The sequence below is a fragment of the Trypanosoma brucei genome, chromosome 6 (genome assembly GCF_000002445.2).
Source record: "Trypanosoma brucei brucei TREU927 chromosome 6, complete sequence".
Taxonomy (NCBI): domain Eukaryota; phylum Euglenozoa; class Kinetoplastea; order Trypanosomatida; family Trypanosomatidae; genus Trypanosoma; species Trypanosoma brucei.
The window spans coordinates 384,462-401,611 of record NC_007279.1 but is presented as its reverse complement, the minus strand read 5'-3'; the positions used below and the strand labels follow the sequence as shown (position 1 = coordinate 401,611).

The 17,150-nt window shown below is 49.5% G+C and overlaps 4 protein-coding genes and 1 pseudogene across 4 annotated transcripts, besides 1 other annotated feature; all 5 read left to right on the top strand.

Moving 5' to 3' along the window:
• Window positions 1-17,150: part of a sequence feature (sequence corresponds to BAC RPCI93-3A7) that runs on past both edges of the window.
• Tb927.6.940 (metacaspase MCA2) lies at window positions 395-1,438 on the top strand (the record flags this gene model as incomplete). The annotated part of the gene is made up of 1 exon (XM_840123.1): window positions 395-1,438. One exon carries the CDS (start codon window positions 395-397, stop codon window positions 1,436-1,438), a length of 1,044 nt encoding a protein of 347 aa, XP_845216.1.
• Tb927.6.930 (metacaspase MCA3) lies at window positions 3,218-4,291 on the top strand (the record flags this gene model as incomplete). The annotated part of the gene is made up of 1 exon (XM_840122.1): window positions 3,218-4,291. The coding sequence occupies one exon, from the start codon at window positions 3,218-3,220 to the stop codon at window positions 4,289-4,291; it is 1,074 nt and encodes a 357-aa protein (XP_845215.1).
• On the top strand, window positions 5,242-11,628 carry Tb927.6.920 (annotated as a pseudogene).
• Window positions 11,937-13,571, top strand: Tb927.6.910 (hypothetical protein, conserved; the record flags this gene model as incomplete). The annotated part of the gene is made up of 1 exon (XM_840121.1): window positions 11,937-13,571. The coding sequence occupies one exon, from the start codon at window positions 11,937-11,939 to the stop codon at window positions 13,569-13,571; it is 1,635 nt and encodes a 544-aa protein (XP_845214.1).
• Window positions 13,889-16,831, top strand: Tb927.6.900 (hypothetical protein, conserved; the record flags this gene model as incomplete). Its single annotated transcript, XM_840120.1, has 1 exon — window positions 13,889-16,831. One exon carries the CDS (start codon window positions 13,889-13,891, stop codon window positions 16,829-16,831), a length of 2,943 nt encoding a protein of 980 aa, XP_845213.1.

The window sequence follows — 17,150 nt, the reverse complement described above, 5'->3', positions numbered from 1 at the left end:
AACGAATACATATGCGGATGAGTGGGTAAAAACGCCCCGGCTGTATGTTTGCAGAGTGATGGCAACAGGATGTTTCGAGGAATTGTGGTATTTTCAACACACTATTGATTCATTCCCCATTCCCTTTCTTCATGCAGCCCACAGAAGGGCGCATATGACGGGGCGGGGGAAGGTAATGTGAGTAAACCAAATGCTATGTTATCATCGGTTGCAGTTGTTTTCTGCTTATTCCAAGGTATCTTGTTCGGCACTCTGTTCCCCCATGACTTCCCTTCAGACCCTCAGTACTAAACACTGCAGTAAAATAATACAGTGGTAGAAGCTTTTGCTACGATACTAACATACACTTGAGGCATAATTTTCCACGCACATCCGCAGACAGTAGAAAAATAATATGTGCTCCTTAATTACACAACTCTGTGATGCGGGCCAGTTAGCTGATTATGTGGGGCTCGGCTGGTTAAACGCAGTGAGCTCCCAGCCGTACCTTGTACAAGCTCTGGGACTTCAACCACCTCCCCGGAGGGTTGACGTAGATGCCGCTTTCAGAGACGCAAAAGGCCTTCATGGCCACCAGCCATGGGTCGCGACACCTCTTCCTGGCCAAACAGTTCGAGCTTTATTTATTGGAATTAATTACTATGGAACTTCCGCAGCGCTCTCCGGTTGCTGCAATGATGTCAAGCAAATGCTCGCCACACTGCAGAAAAAGGGGCTCCCAATCAACGAAGCCGTCATACTCGTCGACGAGGACAATTTCCCCGGGAGGACCGACCAGCCAACCCGCGACAATATCGTACGTTACATGGCGTGGCTCGTGAAGGATGCAAAACCAGGTGATGTCCTTTTCTTCCATTACTCTGGTCATGGTACACAATGCAAATCCAGAGGCGACAGTGACGAGAAGTACGATCAATGCATTGCCCCTGTGGACTTCCAGAAAAGTGGATGCATTGTTGATGATGATATACACAAACTTCTCTTCTCTAGGCTTCCTGAAAAGGTACGACTCACAGCTGTGTTCGATTGTTGCCACTCAGGTTCCATTATGGATCTTCCTTTTACCTATGTCTGCAGTGGAGGTGAGCAAGCATCGGGTACGCCACACATGAAGCGAATTCGTGAGGGAAATGATGTTCTGGGGGATGTGATGATGATTTCTGGTTGTGCTGATGAGCAAACATCTGCTGATGTTAAGAACACTGCCACATTTGGTACGGGTTCTACAGGCGCTGGTGGTGCGGCCACGCAGTGTATCACGTGCATGCTTATGAACAACCAGTCGTTGTCGTATGGTAAACTTCTAATCGAAACTCGCGACATGTTGAAGAGGAAAGGATTCAAACAAGTGCCACAGCTCAGTGCTTCAAAAGCTATAGACCTTGATCAGACCTTCTCACTAACGGAAATGTTTTCTGTTGACAGATCTATCCAATAGTCCTGTGCCTGGGAGCTGCAGAAGGGTTCGAATCCCATTAGAAACAGTGGGCTCTGCATACACACCCTGCCCCAATAATGCCAAAGAAAAGCGTTTTCATATCCAAATTGTTTGTACTTCCATGTTTTTTCCTTATTCTGAATATGGATGGGGTTTGTGAAAGTTGTTCGGATACGTGCTTGTGTTATCACTGTCGTGAAGTGCTCCCTTTTGACCTGTATTTTCGCCACCCGTCCCGGGCACACGCTCACACACGCAATGTCCCTTTGGCTGCACACTCTCACTTTGTAATATATATACATATATATACATACATGCGTACCTCTCTCTCTCTCTTGATGAGTGCGGCCGGCAGCTGAGTCGTGCGATAGTGACCCAAACACACATCACTTAGCGCCGCTTCATGATGTTGCAATAAGCACAAGTGGCTGTTGTGAGGGTGTTATCTGGGTCTTTGTTTAAATGTCTGATGATGTTGTTGTTGTTTTTTTTGGTGGGGAGGCTGACTGATGTTCCTCACCCCTTCCTGCTTCCTACGGATCTTTATCCTGTGTAATATGCTTGGCGGCGCCTTCTTTCATGAAACAGGTGTCGCTTAGTTGAAATTTTTTTATTCGTGTTGAGACTGTTATCTTATAAAATGCTCTGTCATTTTTTTTTTCGCCTCTTAGTAGCTCCTTTTGTGTGTTTGTGTGGCAACTATCCACTTTTGCACTCGCTCTGGAGTGCGTTTTCTTGTTTGCCCACTTTAACTTTTGAATAACTCTGGCGGGGTGTAATTCCCTGTGACTTGGTATGGGCGCCCCTTTTTGTTGTTGTTTCGGTGAGGGGTTGTCACCTCGTCAACACAATTTACTTTTTATGTGTGTTTTACCTTTGTCATTTTAATTATTCTACAATTTTGGATAACAGTACGGAGCAAACCCACCCACCCATCCCTCTGTTTCTTACTCCTCCCCCTCTTCTTCCTCCAATGAGCGACAATATATTCCTACCAATCGTTACTCGATGCCATCATAACTGATGGAGTGTCGTTAAGGAATGTTGGAGTGTGTTGTTTACTGTTGCAGATTTGAGAAGGGAAGAGGAAAACAAGCCTGAAATCAAAGGGGTGGAGAAGACGGGACGTTAGACATCTCCTTTATGGTATGGCAACGATTCCACACAAAAGCTTGGTGGAGGGAAAATAGAGGCTGCTTGTTTTGCCACAAAGGGTGGGAAAGAGAAACCGATGAAGTGTCTTTGCATCGCTTTTTTCGTGTGTGCACCGGATCCCTGCTGCGGTGGGCATACATGATTTTCTTATGCTGTGTTTAATGCGGGGGAGAAGAACGTTTAGCTTTCGCTTTCCTGATTATTTCCCCTCTTTTTTTTCTTTTGAAAAGGAATGTGGTAGCTAGTTTCTTACCTCACTCAAACAAGGCCTTCACTGAACAACACCATCACGTGCAAGACCAGAATTTGCAGAGTGATGGCAACAGGATGTTTCGAGGAATTGTGGTATTTTCAACACACTATTGATTCATTCCCCATTCCCTTTCTTCATGCAGCCCACAGAAGGGCGCATATGACGGGGCGGGGGAAGGTAATGTGAGTAAACCAAATGCTATGTTATCATCGGTTGCAGTTGTTTTCTGCTTATTCCAAGGTATCTTGTTCGGCACTCTGTTCCCCCATGACTTCCCTTCAGACCCTCAGTACTAAACACTGCAGTAAAATAATACAGTGGTAGAAGCTCTTGCTACAACATTAACATTTACAAGGAAAAGGTACATATAGATGGCCGTGGACCCAAGGTGTCTTTTGAGTCTCTGCTCTACAATATCAAAAGCAAGTAGTGCAAAGGGCACCAATGATTTTGTGAAAATTGGTATGGAACTGTGGCAGACAGCCCAGCCGTACCTTGTACAAGCTCTGGGACTTCAACCACCTCCCCCCAAGGTGGACGTAGATGCCGCTGTTGCAAATGCGGGGGATGCTCACGGCGAACAACCATGGGTCGCGACACCTCTTCCTGGCCAAACAGTTCGAGCTTTATTTATTGGAATTAATTACTATGGAACTTCTGCAGCGCTCTCCGGTTGCTGCAATGATGTCAAGCAAATGCTCGCCACACTGCAGAAAAAGGGGCTCCCAATCAACGAAGCCGTCATACTCGTCGACGAGGACAATTTCCCCGGGAGGACCGACCAGCCAACCCGCGACAATATCGTACGTTACATGGCGTGGCTCGTGAAGGATGCAAAACCAGGTGATGTCCTTTTCTTCCATTACTCTGGTCATGGTACACAATGCAAATCCAGAGGCGACAGTGACGAGAAGTACGATCAATGCATTGCCCCTGTGGACTTCCAGAAAAGTGGATGCATTGTTGATGATGATATACACAAACTTCTCTTCTCTAGGCTTCCTGAAAAGGTACGACTCACAGCTGTGTTCGATTGTTGCCACTCAGGCTCCATTATGGATCTTCCTTTTACCTATGTCTGCAGTGGAGGTGAGCAAGCATCGGGTACGCCACACATGAAGCGAATTCGTGAGGGAAATGATGTTCTGGGGGATGTGATGATGATTTCTGGTTGTGCTGATGAGCAAACATCTGCTGATGTTAAGAACACTGCCACATTTGGTACGGGTTCTACAGGCGCTGGTGGTGCGGCCACGCAGTGTATCACGTGCATGCTTATGAACAACCAGTCGTTGTCGTATGGTAAACTTCTAATCGAAACTCGCGACATGTTGAAGAGGAAAAGGTTCAAACAAGTGCCACAGCTCAGTGCTTCAAAAGCTATAGACCTTGATCAGACCTTCTCACTAACGGAAATGTTTTCTGTTGACAGATCTATCCAATAGTCCTGTGCCTGGGAGCTGCAGAAGGGTTCGAATCCCATTAGAAACAGTGGGCTCTGCATACACACCCTGCCCCAATAATGCCAAAGAAAAGCGTTTTCATATCCAAATTGTTTGTACTTCCATGTTTTTTCCTTATTCTGAATATGGATGGGGTTTGTGAAAGTTGTTCGGATACGTGCTTGTGTTATCACTGTCGTGAAGTGCTCCCTTTTGACCTGTATTTTCGCCACCCGTCCCGGGCACACGCTCACACACGCAATGTCCCTTTGGCTGCACACTCACTTTGTAATATATATATATATACATACATGCGTACCTCTCTCTCTCTCTTGATGAGTGCGGCCGGCAGCTGAGTCGTGCGATAGTGACCCAAACACACATCACTTAGCGCCGCTTCATGATGTTGCAATGAATAAAAGAAACCGCCGAGTTTCTGCCCTTTGGTTCGCTTTGCCATAATATCTGTCTGAGACTATACTTTTTTTAAAAATATATTTGTTGTTAGTGTAAGGTACTCAGCGGTGGCCAACTCGTTTGCTGTCACTCGCGCAGTTTTCATGAACGTTGGTAATTTGTAGAGGCTGTTTGGTAGTGTGCGTGATTTTTCCCGTCGAATTGGTTCCTTCTCCAGAATTTACTTTTTATGTAAGTGTCGTTTTACGATTCTTTCTTTTTTTTGCCGGTAACTGTCGTCTGATTTTGTGGGCAGTTTGCACACAAGTTCTCTTTTAATTAACTTCTTTTCGTTTTTAATGGTTCCCTCTTTTTTTGTAAAAATTCGGCCTTATATCTTCTGTTTTTTAATGCTGCTCTTCCTGTCTGCCACCGCTATTGGACATAATGTTCATACCCCGGCTCCGTTGATTGATTCTCTGAATCCTTCTCTGCTCTGATACTGTTTCAATTGAACGCCCCCCTCCTTGCCAACAAAGTGACCAATTACTGTCATCATGCATCGCTTTGTGTTGGTGCTACGCGAAGATCACCGTACGCTGTTGCGGCGTATCGTTCTATATCAGATAAATAGACCGTATTCAACTAAAATAGGCTCAGGTGACAACTTCACGCGTGTTGACAATCTGACAGAAGCGACAGAACCGGTCGAGAACCCAGTTGTTAATTCACCGAATTGCACCGAACCCACCACAGACCTTGAAGGAAGATGTGACGTTAACGAACGCACTATTTCTAGCAAGAACGGCGCTCACGGCATGAGTAAACTGCTTGAGACAATTTCTAAGCGGAAGAAGCCAAAAGCGGGGCCCACCGTTGGCGTGTCTCCAAAGCCTGTTGGTACTATGCTTGCGGAAATTTTCACATCGACTGCAAAATCGAATACCCCGCTCGAGGCTCGTGGGAGGGTGGTTCCAAAACCCCGAGCCTTTGTTGCACAGGGAAAGCCTGTTGTTTCATCATCGCTTATTAGTAAATTGCGAGAGAATGTACTCCGCAAACAAATGGATTGGCAGTGCGTGGCGCAGAGTTATCCGTCACTTCAGCGCCTGGGCGTATGGCAGAAGCGATCCGAATGGACCAATTTGTTTCTCGCAAACTCAGCAGTCCCCCTTCCTCCTGCAAGCGCTAAACGGTTAAAGAATAACGGAGGAAACGAACCCGCCGCAATTTTAACTGATTTTCCGCAGCCAGTAACGGACGTGTTTGTGTGCAACGCGCCGACTGGCTCGGGGAAAAGCAGCTTGGTTCCACTGTTTCTTCTGGACAGCCACTGGCAGCGCATGTTACAACGAATTGACATCTCTCACAAAGCGAAAATTGTGTCCTCTGCCGCCAGTAGTAGTGTCATCGATTCTAAAGAAGGTGTAATGAGGTCAGTTGAGACGTTTCTGCCGCCTTCTCCGTTCCCTGTTAATGTCAGCACGCGGGAGTACGCTACAGTGTTTGGTGCGAGCAGTAGGCTTTGTATTATAGTGTCACAACCCACGCGTCTTGCGTGCGTGGAGCTGGCAAAGTTTACAGCAGCAATTTTGGCGTCGTCTTCGTCAACACCGGCGGCATCCAACGTTGGCGACCGCGTGGGCTACGCAGTCGGCGGCGACAGCTGTTTCTCAGCTGCAAGTGAAATCATATACGCTACGCCCGGCTACATACTCAACGCTTTGCAGCACGACCACAGTTTACTGTCTCACACGACACTGATCATCGATGAGGCACACTGTCGTGATATGGAAACGGATTTGCTTCTTGCGTGGGCAAAACAACAGTTGCTTAGGGCTTACCAACGAGAGCATGGTGAAGACAGGGAACAATCTTGGGGCATGCGCCATCTGATTTTGATGTCTGCCACGCTTTCGGCAGAGCAAATGGTATCTTATCTCATAGGTGCGCAGTTTAGCGCACCACCGTCTGAAGCAACGAGGAATCTTTCCGCTTTCTGCAAACCGTATGTTCTCTCTCTAGGCAATGAGGCAGCCCAGCTACCGGATGAGGTTTCGGACGTTGCAGTGCGCAGCGGCTTAGCGGGAAGTGGTCCCTATCGTCTTGAGGAGTATTTCATCGACGACCTTCCCAGCGCCCTGGAGTCGTCGCAGCTGTTGGGTGCTGATGAGAAGAGTGCGGATAACGGAAGTAAAGTAGTATCCTCGCTAAATGGAAGGTTGTGTCCCCTGTTGCTACCGCCCGCACGCCGAGTGATGGCTTCGTTGGTGCACTTCTTTTCATATATACGTTTTAGCCCCGAGATACATTCTCCTCAGGCACGTGCACTGGCACAATTTGTACTCTTCACGCTACAAAGCATCGCGAACCTAGCCAGCTGTAGGTCAAAGCCCCACACGACTGAGGGGAGTGGTGCCGTGCAAGAGAAAGGGGGGATTACTCAAGATCAAAACAACGAGCAACCGGAGAGCATATTGGTGTTTCTTCCCGGGTTTGCTGAAATGTCCCTTGTGTTGCAATCTCTTGAAGTTCTGTGCAGAAAAACGCTTGTAAACGACGAAGGGACTAATGATACCCAGCGACATGCAGAACCTGCGGGTACCACCACCAAAATTAGTGTTGATAGCACGATGAACTATGCTTACGACAACGCGGGTAGCGGAAATGTCACATTTTTGGAGTACGAAGGATGTTCATTTTCTGTTGCCCTCCTGCACGCCACGGCAGTTGGAAGTCCACAACGACAACTACGTGAAACTACCTCTCCGTTCCCTTATCGAATTATTTTGTCAACGAACGTTGCTGAGAGCTCCGTCACCATTCCTAACGTGCGTTGTGTTGTAGACTCTTGCCTCGAGCGGCGATTCTTTTCTGATCCATTAACAGGTGTCACGCTCCGCAGCACGGCTGTCGTCAGCGTTAGCAGCTCACGGCAGCGTGCGGGGAGGGCTGGAAGGACCTGCGATAGTTTTGTTATTCGTTTGGCTCCGAGGCGTATGTTCACACTCCAAAAGGAGGTTGTGGGGACCCACTACGGCAATTGTGGACAGGAAGAGCTAGTCACTTCAGACGAAAAGGGTGATGATGGGAAAGTAAAGGATAATAGGGGGGAAGACAATGAAAGCGGGAAAGCTTTCTTTCTGACCAGCAACCAGAGGAGTTTGAGCGGCTTGGTTCCGGCGGCGCCTGCACACACAATTCCTGAGAGTGCCGCAGCCAATGTAGCTTCATTGCTGCTTCGGGTCAAGTACTTGTTTCCTCACCAGGCAAGTTCGCTGTTGTTATTACTACCAGATGCACCTAAACCGAAGGCGATAGCACAGGGCATCCGACAGCTCTTAGACCTGGGACTTCTACAGTGCTCCAAAAGCCCGAAACAAAGGAGTGGTGACGATGTTCATTGTATAGGTGATAGCTGCCTTGAATTATCTAAGGACATGCCACGTTTGATCGACCTCTACAACGACGTTTGTTTAACCGCAAAGGGGGAGTTTGTCTCATACTTCCCCCATACCTCATGAGCAAGCATTAATGTTGTACTATGCTTTGCAGTTTGCCTGCATCGAGGATGCGATACTTATCGCCTGCGCAATGACTGTTCCGGCGTTACTTCTCTATCCACGCGTGTCTGTCCAGGTTGGGGATTCCAAAAGCTGCGAAGGTGCACCAGCAGCACAATACTTGCAGTCACTTCTGATTCAGCGGAGTACAGCTTCTAAAATCGGAGAGAGGGGCAAAAGCACCAGTGGGCACACTCTGAGTGAACCACTCATGCTGCTTTCAATCCTTTATGAATGGTACGCATGTACTAGCAGTGCGGATGTGGTGGCCTTTTTTCGAAAATTTCGCGTGAACGGTAGGGCACTTCGCACTGTAGATAGCAGCGTGGCACAGTGCGCGTTACGCCTGTGGAGACTTGTCACACAGGGTTCCGACTCACATGAAACTGTGAATAAGGAAAAAGCTGTCACTAGTGGTGTGGGGGGTGGCGATAAAGATGACGTATTTGCGCTATATGGTGAGCATGACAGGGTGGAACGCCGCCCCAGCGCCTCACTTATTAAGCAGCTTGTGCTCTCCACCTTCCCTGAATCGTACCGTGTTCTACTTGCCAATTCGTTGCTGCGGCTTCACCGTTGCGCGCTTGAGCATTCCGCCCACCGTCCTTCATCACAGCACCGGACTATGACACAATGGTATACACAAGATGAACAACTTATCCGAAAACTTCAACCGCAATTGCCCAGGGCTCCAAAGCAGAATCAGAGGTCCAAGAAACCGCTGCTTACATTTGGACACGTACAAGACCGGCTTTGCGCAGCTTTCGTAGCCGCATTTGCAAGGAACACCATGCGTGGCGAGGATGCATCCCACCGTGCACACCAGAGGCGGATGCTGCGTAACCTTGGTGCCCTGCAGGAGGATGCAGACCGTACATGCTCCTTTTCGGTGGAGCTACACAGCGACCAGCGGCATCAGCAGAGTTTACTTGAACGCCTGACACCAGAGGTGCTGCGCGACGTCATTACGCCATATCTAGCCGATACCAATGTTCAACAGATTGAACTTTTTTCCACGAGGCGTTCAGGTGTCGTTCGATTTGGTAGCGAGGTTAATGGGTCTGTGGATGGAGACAGAAGAGGCGGCAACTCAGGTAAGGAAGAGGACCGGTTGTTATCGGCGGTCGCACTGCCTTGTGACCCCGCAGGGTTAATGGAAGCGGAAAAGGGAAGAAATTTGGCTGCGGTTGTATTAGCTCCTATTGGAATAAGTCTTTTGGTGTCAATTCAGAATATACTAACACGGCTGGTGGCAATGCTGCCTCCCACATCACCACCGGCGTCATCAGCCGTACGTTTACCAGGTGAGCAGGACAGAAACGATGGGGAGACGGAATCGATTCGGCGGGCAGAGGCTCATGAAAAAGTAGCTTCTTTGGATCGTTCACTTCCAGTTCCGGGTGTAAGGACGGTCAACCGTACGTTTAGTCTCCGCTTTACAGAAACTGAGGGAGATTCCTCTGCTGCATCTGATACCTGTGTAACATGGCACGATAGCTACGGTCGGGAGCATTCCCTTCTTCTTAGTGACGCACGGCGTATGGGCTATGAAGAATTTTTTCCCAAACCGATTGCGGCTGCAGCCGCCGATGCTGACCATGAGGACTGTAGCATCTGCCGTTCAACTGGTAACGGTGTCATCTTGTCAGGCGAGCCTGTACCTGCGCCCGGTGTTGATGAAGATGTGAGTAGCAGTGGAGTGAATAGTGATGGTAGTGACGAACAACACGCACTGCTAAGCATACATCGTGTGACCTTCACTGGAGCGGTTCAATGGAAGGTAACTTTGCCAACTGTGAGGTCCTCTCAACACGAGTACCACAGCTGTGAAACGGAGGAGGGGGAAACAGCACCTTGTAATAAGGATTATTACTGCTATGTGTGCCACAATTTGTGGTTTCGGGAAAAAAGCTTCCATCATCACTGTCGGAGCGTAACCCACCTTACTCGACTTTCCTTTGCTGTGCAGTTCGGTATGCGGCGTGAGTGGGTGGGATCTTTCTGTAGCGGCACGTTATCTGACCTTCTACTACGTAAGAGGGGGACTAATAGTGTCAGTAGCATCAGTCGTAGCGATGTGGCGGTTGAACTTAGATCCTGTAATGTATCCCCCTTGTCGTTTCTTAACGCTCTACAATGGCGACCACGTGGTGAAGGGGGGACAGCGATGCTGCCGATGGCCGTTGCGGGCACGCTTATAGGAAATGCTCCCTCCTACACAGTAACTCGCGCAGCGCCAATAAAAGATAGTGGTATGACGCTGCAAGCGTTACATGTCTGGGTTTTGGACACTGAGCGCCCTGGCGCCTCCACTGAACCCGCAGGTAGTGAATTGCCGCCCTCGCTGTTTGTTCTCGCAGGATATCTTGCCGCTGCCTCCACTGGTTTTGACGCCGCTCTACTGACGAACACCGCGCATACACGAGCGCATGCAGTGATGCTACATGATTGGGGAGTGTGGCGCTTTCCAACTCCATTGAGTGTGCAGAAACTGAAGAGTGTTATGAGGGTTTATGCCGGAAAGCCGTGGCGAGGCGTACCCGTCGATGCTGATGATGAGTGCGAGGCAGGCGGCACGGCAACCGATCAATCTAGCGAAAGTGGGAACCGATGTCGTAAAGACGATGCGGGAGGTGCTTGTGAGGAGGAAAGTTTGCATTGGTGCGTTGTGTCCGATGTGTGCCCGCAGTGTACGTACAGTGGCAGCGGCGGGAAGGGGCGGCAAACGAGGAGGGGAATTCTAAAGGTAGTGTTGGACGACGACGCACCATCTGTGGATGAGGTAGTTCAGAGTACACTGCTGATTGTGTTGCATGAGTACCAAAACTCTTTGCGAAATGTTGTGAGTTTCGCCGATTACATTCAACGGGTGGTCGCAAAACTTAACGCGTGGTCTAACGCTCAACAACCACAATTGAGACCTCCAGCGGCAGCGGCGGCGGTGGGACATTGCCCAGGAGCGGAATTGTTAGCGAGGCTCGTGGCTTCTCGCCGCGGCCAGTCGATAGAAAATCTACTCCGTGATATCGGCTGCCAGTTTCTCTCCCCACCCAGCACTCTGGTGGCCATGGGGGACGTCGATGGGACAATTATACCAACAAAAGGGGTGCCAAGAGTTAACACCGGCGGAACGAATGAAAAACTCTTTCTCATTCCCACCGTACTACCCAGTTATTTGCCTTCACCGAACCTCGCTGAGTTGTTACGGCGCCATCGAGTTGACATACGCAACTTTCATGCGCATGCTGCGTGCGATTTCAACGCCACTTCGCAGGTGGGAGGAGCCGCTGAGCCTGAGAAAGGCACACTTTCAAGATCCCTACAGGTGACAAAAGGTGTTAACACGAAGCAAGGGCATGGGCCCGATGTGCTTTTCTGAGCACTTGATTGCTTCATCATATGGTCTTCACATCGCTGCATTACGTTGCATTCCCCCTTCCTTGGGCTCCGTCTCATATTTTGAGGTGGCAGCCACCGTATCGTCAGTTCGTCAGCCACTTCCAAGGCGTGAGTGGAGTGACGGGTGGAACCTAACAAGACCAAAACAAAAGGATACATCAGGTGTCGACTGAACATTTTGCCTTTGCCACGTTTCTGTGCTTGTCACGACGATACCTGATGCTTGTTTTTTTGTTTTTGCACTGATATGTGTAATAGGAAGAAAGGGGTGTGGGGCAGGTGGACCTAATATGGTACTTGGTGGTGTAGTTGGGGGACGAATAACAGCAAACCGGAAGAGTGTATTACAGAGATTAAATACCGTCACGACCACCCATTTATTGTGTAATAGGCTTTGTTCGGGTTGTGCTGTTACCTCTTTATCTGGATCGGACTCGGAGAAGCCCAAATCTCAGAGATTGCCGCGCCGTACAAAGCGCACCAATTATGCAGACCGAGAGCAGCTGATGTTCCCTGACTTGTTTGTTGCATCCTCTGAGGGGGAAGCAGTGTCATGTGGCTCGTGGGAATCGCTGGACGAAGGTGTGATGCAACCACCTCAGCCACATGCTGCCGCATCGTCTTTACGCCTTTCTGCATTTGTGCTGGGGGCTTTGGCAATGCCCCTTGTCGGCCCCATAACCTACGGCATACTGAACGCCATGGCCTATGTTGGCTACACTATGGGGCGTGTCTCCTTTTATACGCGGTATAGTGTAGCGCCGCCACTATCGACATCAGGAGGCAACTCAACATCGGCAACACCGTCGCCGGTTCTGCTGCGGACATCCTTGTCTTCCCCTATGGACGTTGAAGCTTCAATACAGCAGCTTATTGCTGCAGGGGCCTACGCGCAAGCGGCAGCGCTTTCCACCACAACTGTTCATCAGGCGGAATGCGCCAACTCGCGGGAGTCGCTCACCGCCAGTGATAACAGCGGGACCGTTTCGGCTGAAAATATTTTTTTGGAAAATTTAAACGGAACGCCCTACTTTCGGGGCCTCCTGCAGGGCACGACACTTGATTGTATTCGGGTGGGAAGTAGCCCCATCCACAGCAGGGGACTCTTCACGACAAAGGCGTTACCACGCGGCACTCGGGTGGTAGTTGCCCCACAGCGCACATATATGGACGCCGCCCAGTTGGTGCTATTACTTGGCGATACGCACACGCGGTTGCCAGACACATTTCACTACACGCACCCAACAGGTTCATTAATGGAGCTTGTCACTCAACCGCTGCCACACCATCTCATGAACCATAGTTGTGAACCCAATTGCTGCTGTGGGCTTTCGAAAGAATTTTGGCCGGCGGCTGCTGCAACAGGTGAATATTCCGAATGTAAGGAAGTCTTGAGTCGAATAGAAAACTTTCCGTACTTCGGGGATGCGAATAGTTTCTTCACCACCCGTGATGTGCCAGCGGGCTCCGAGTTGACGATTAGCTACTCGCACAGAGTGGCACCACTTTTTTATGGTGAAAATGCACTGAAGAAGTACTTTGTTGTCTGCCGTTGCGGCTCTTCAAACTGCAGGCACTTCGTGTACAAACAAACTGACGAAGTTTCACAATATTTTGCAGGGCGTAAACACTGCAAAGATAAAAACGGCATCTTATCGCGGTTTATATGCAATGGTGGAAACAACGTACGGGTAAACGGTAATCGTAATATTGGTGATGACAGCATAAAGGAAGTGGGGAAGCTCCTGCGGATGGGCTACGATGATGAAACAGTTTTCTTGTCGCTTCTTTCGTCAAGGAAGCCGCTTCTTCGCTACATGCAAGCGCACCTCGCAGCATCGCGGCGCTCAGCGACGAAACGAGAATTGCTTATGTGCTACAGACACGTATTCAAATTTCTCAATGAGGCCTCACCAGTCGACTAGCTGTGGAAGGAAGAGGGTCCGCGGTTAAACCTTTTTTTTTATGCACGCATCCGAGGGGAAAACTTTAGTTTCGAGCGCCAAGTCGTGTGGACTTAGTGTGTGAGCGCTGAGTTTTGGAGGAAACCTCGAATAAATGCTTATCTGTGTTTTTGTTTTGTTTTCCACGTGACAGTAGATGTCTTCCATGGGGGGGAACCAGTTCTAACCTACAGCTTTTCCCATATAAATATGAATGTTATTCGCTTTTTCTCTTGTAGCTATCGGAAACTGCGACAAAGGGAGAAAGGCAGCCGAAGGTGCCCGGAGGGGTGCTTCCGATGGCAATGGACGAGGTGGATTTTCCATCGGGCTCACATGATGTACGAAACGTATCCAAACATAGTCGTGATTGTCGTCAAGGTGTGCAGCCAACGTCGCTACATCAACAATATCGGTACCTCCCTCCTAACCTCCTACCTCGCCCTCCTGCGTGTCACTCAAACGGTATTTTTACCGATATGCCGGCTTCCAACGAGTTCAGCCCCGATTCCGTGACTGAAGGGGTAGCCATAAACATGGATGATAGTGCCTGTGTTTCATCACAATTCTGCGGAAGTGAGATTCGCTCACCGAATGTGAGTGGGGACGAGACGAGTGAATACAGTGGTGGGCGGTATACGGTGGCGGAAAGGGGACGGAATGAAAATGAGAACGAAAGGGGGTGGGGTGAGGCAAAAGCGGAACATGATGAGAGTATGGCTGAGCTCATACTTACGGCGCTTCAGCGTAAAGATGACTTGCTTCGTGAACAAGCCAATACCCTGAAGCAACGGGACCTGGAATTAGCGCATCTACAGGGTGAGGTTGCAGGGTTACGGGAGGAAAAGCGTCTGTTACTCCAACAACTTCGTGACTGCAATGAAACGGATACCGCCTCAAAGCAGACAGCAAGCGCCTCACGTGAGCAGCAGGCTGACATCACCTCTTTGAACGCGCAAAATAAAAAGCTAATAACGCAGCTTTCGGAGGCGCGGCGAGAGGCTGAGGAGCGTGAGGAAAAGTATACAGCGGACTTACAGTACATTCATGAAGAAATGCAAGAGTTTTCCACACTTGTGGATGAGGTGCGGTCGTTGCGGGCGGCGTTGCAACAAATGGAAAGCAATCTTGCGGGTGAGCGGGAGTTGAGGAAGAAATGCGAGTTACAGTACAGGGAGTCCACTCGCGAAGCTGAGGAAGTTTTGATCCGTGAACGGGAAGAGAACCAAAAGAAGCTGAAACGATATAAGAAGCTGTATGAGGAGGCCGAAGCTGCTGGTCGAGAAGCTACTAATGAGGCGAAATTGCTACAAGAGGAATTACAGCAGTTGACTGTTAACCATGCCACGCTAACAGTCACCTTCGAAGTTAACGAGCAAAGAATAGCAGACATGTCAGAAGAGCAAGCGCATCTTAGAGCCAGTCTCCAGGCGGCTCGGGAGGAGACAGTCATTCTGCGTGCATCACTGGAGCGGCTCCGGAATAAAGAGTACCTCGAAGCAGAAGACGAGGAAAACTGTGAAGACGAAACAGAACTAACATTCCACGCACACTTTCACACGGAAGCGGAGCGAAGTATGTATGGCACCCGGAAGCAACTGGAGAGTATGGTAGCCACCCTGGAAAGACGTCTTAGTGATAGCGAAGGACGTGAACAGATGTTGTCTGCCGAGCGGGAACGGCTACGAACTCAACTCCAGCAGCTGTCCGTCAGCGCGCGAAAGGAACTACTCGAGCAGCAACAAATCGCGGACGAGAGGGCTGCTGTGCAACGTGTACACATTCAGCAGTTGCAACGGGAGTTGGATGAGAAGCAGCAGCAACAAGAAGAAGCAGAGGAGAGAGCACAGGCGGCGTTGTTGCGCGCACAGGAGCAGTTTCGAGAAGCATGTTCGGAGCTGCAGCAGGTTAAGGAGGAAAGGGCCACAGCGGCGGGAGAAGAGTCCCGCCGCCATGTTTTGTTTGAGAAGCAGATAGCCAAGGTGTTGCAGGCTCTTCAGAATAAACTCAGTCGAAGAAATGTTGAGTGCCGCATGTTAAAGCAACAAATTAAGCTGAATGAGGAACAAAATAGGAAGCGTCTCGAAACGAATGTGTCAGAACCCGTAAGGCAGGATCGTCGGCCTCCTGTGCAGAACATGAAGGATGGGAGCCGGGTGACACGTCCGGCGCGATTGCCTCTTCATAATACAGTAGTGAAGCAGGAAGTATTACTTGCAGCAGCACAGCCAACCGCTTTACAAGAACAACGTGCTGATGCCCACACTGCGAGGTTTACCGCGCCTCAATCACCTGCGTGTGAGTACAACTGTATTGAAGCCAGGCTGAATGAGGCTTTAGCGCGCACTACCGAGCTGGAGGAACAGTTGCAGGCTAAACGTCGCAAATACTGTGCAATGGTTAAAGACCGGAAGATGCTGATGGAGCGTGTGGAAAAACAACAGCAAAAACAGCAGCGGCAAATAGCAACTCTGGAAGACATGCAAAGAGAAACCCTGCGGAAGCTGGAAAGTACGCACCGCCGCCGCATGAGTAGCGCTTTTGCCGCTGCTGCAGAGGGCAACAAGCGACAGCAGTGGGTTATTCAGCGAGGGGTAGCGCGTGTGGTAGCGGAGCTCGTGGAATTCATCCATGAGCTAGAGTCATACGCTACTGTGGTTGGCGACAGGTACGTTACTCGTGCAGCTTCTCAAAACACCAAAGAGAAGAATCACAGAGTTAGACTTACCTATGATAGCCCACCGCAAGATGCGTTAAGCGAAAGGGAGAACATTCTGCGTGCTGCTTGCGATGACATTACGCGAAATTTTCTTGGAGTCAACGGTGGGTGGGAGGCTTTGTGCCAGTCGAATTCATTCACGTGTAGTGACATCAGTGCTTCTTTTAGCTTCGGGAAAGCAATTCCCCAGGCGATGCGCCAGCGGGTACGATGCCGAATCGCAGACTATTTGAAGTCACAACTTCTCGGCACTAATTCAAGTAGAACTGGAACGGGAGTCACCACTACCCCGGGTGAAATGCACAAGAGGAGCGTTGGTGGTGGTGGAAACAACAAGAGAACGATGAATCTGAGTTTCGGGTTACATGGCGAAGTGGAGGAAGAGAGGTGGCTGCATGGCGAACCATATGCCGGTGCACATGGTAGATCAAATAGAAATTTGGGGACTGTACCCGGTAGTTCTTCCGGGGAGTCCCTCATAGATGTGCTGATGGAGTGTGTCCGATACATTTTCCAGGCATAGTTTGCATATAACGAAAGGTGAGAAGTGCTGCAAGGTTGGAGGCAGTTGACGGACTGTTTTATCTTCAAGTTAATGGATGGATATCGTGAAGAAAATATATTGATTGTTCACAAAAGTTAAAGTGTTTATCAGCATTTTCTTTCCTCCTCTCTCTTGGGTGTTTTCTTTCTTTCTTGCTGTTGTTACTGCTCGCCGTTAGCATCCTTTATTGAGGGAGTAGAGAAGCACACGAACAATAGTCAAAAAAGAAGAAAAGGTATCAAGCGTTTGCGCTATTTTTCGTGATTTTGCCCCCGGTCTACCGTGTGCCCTACCAACA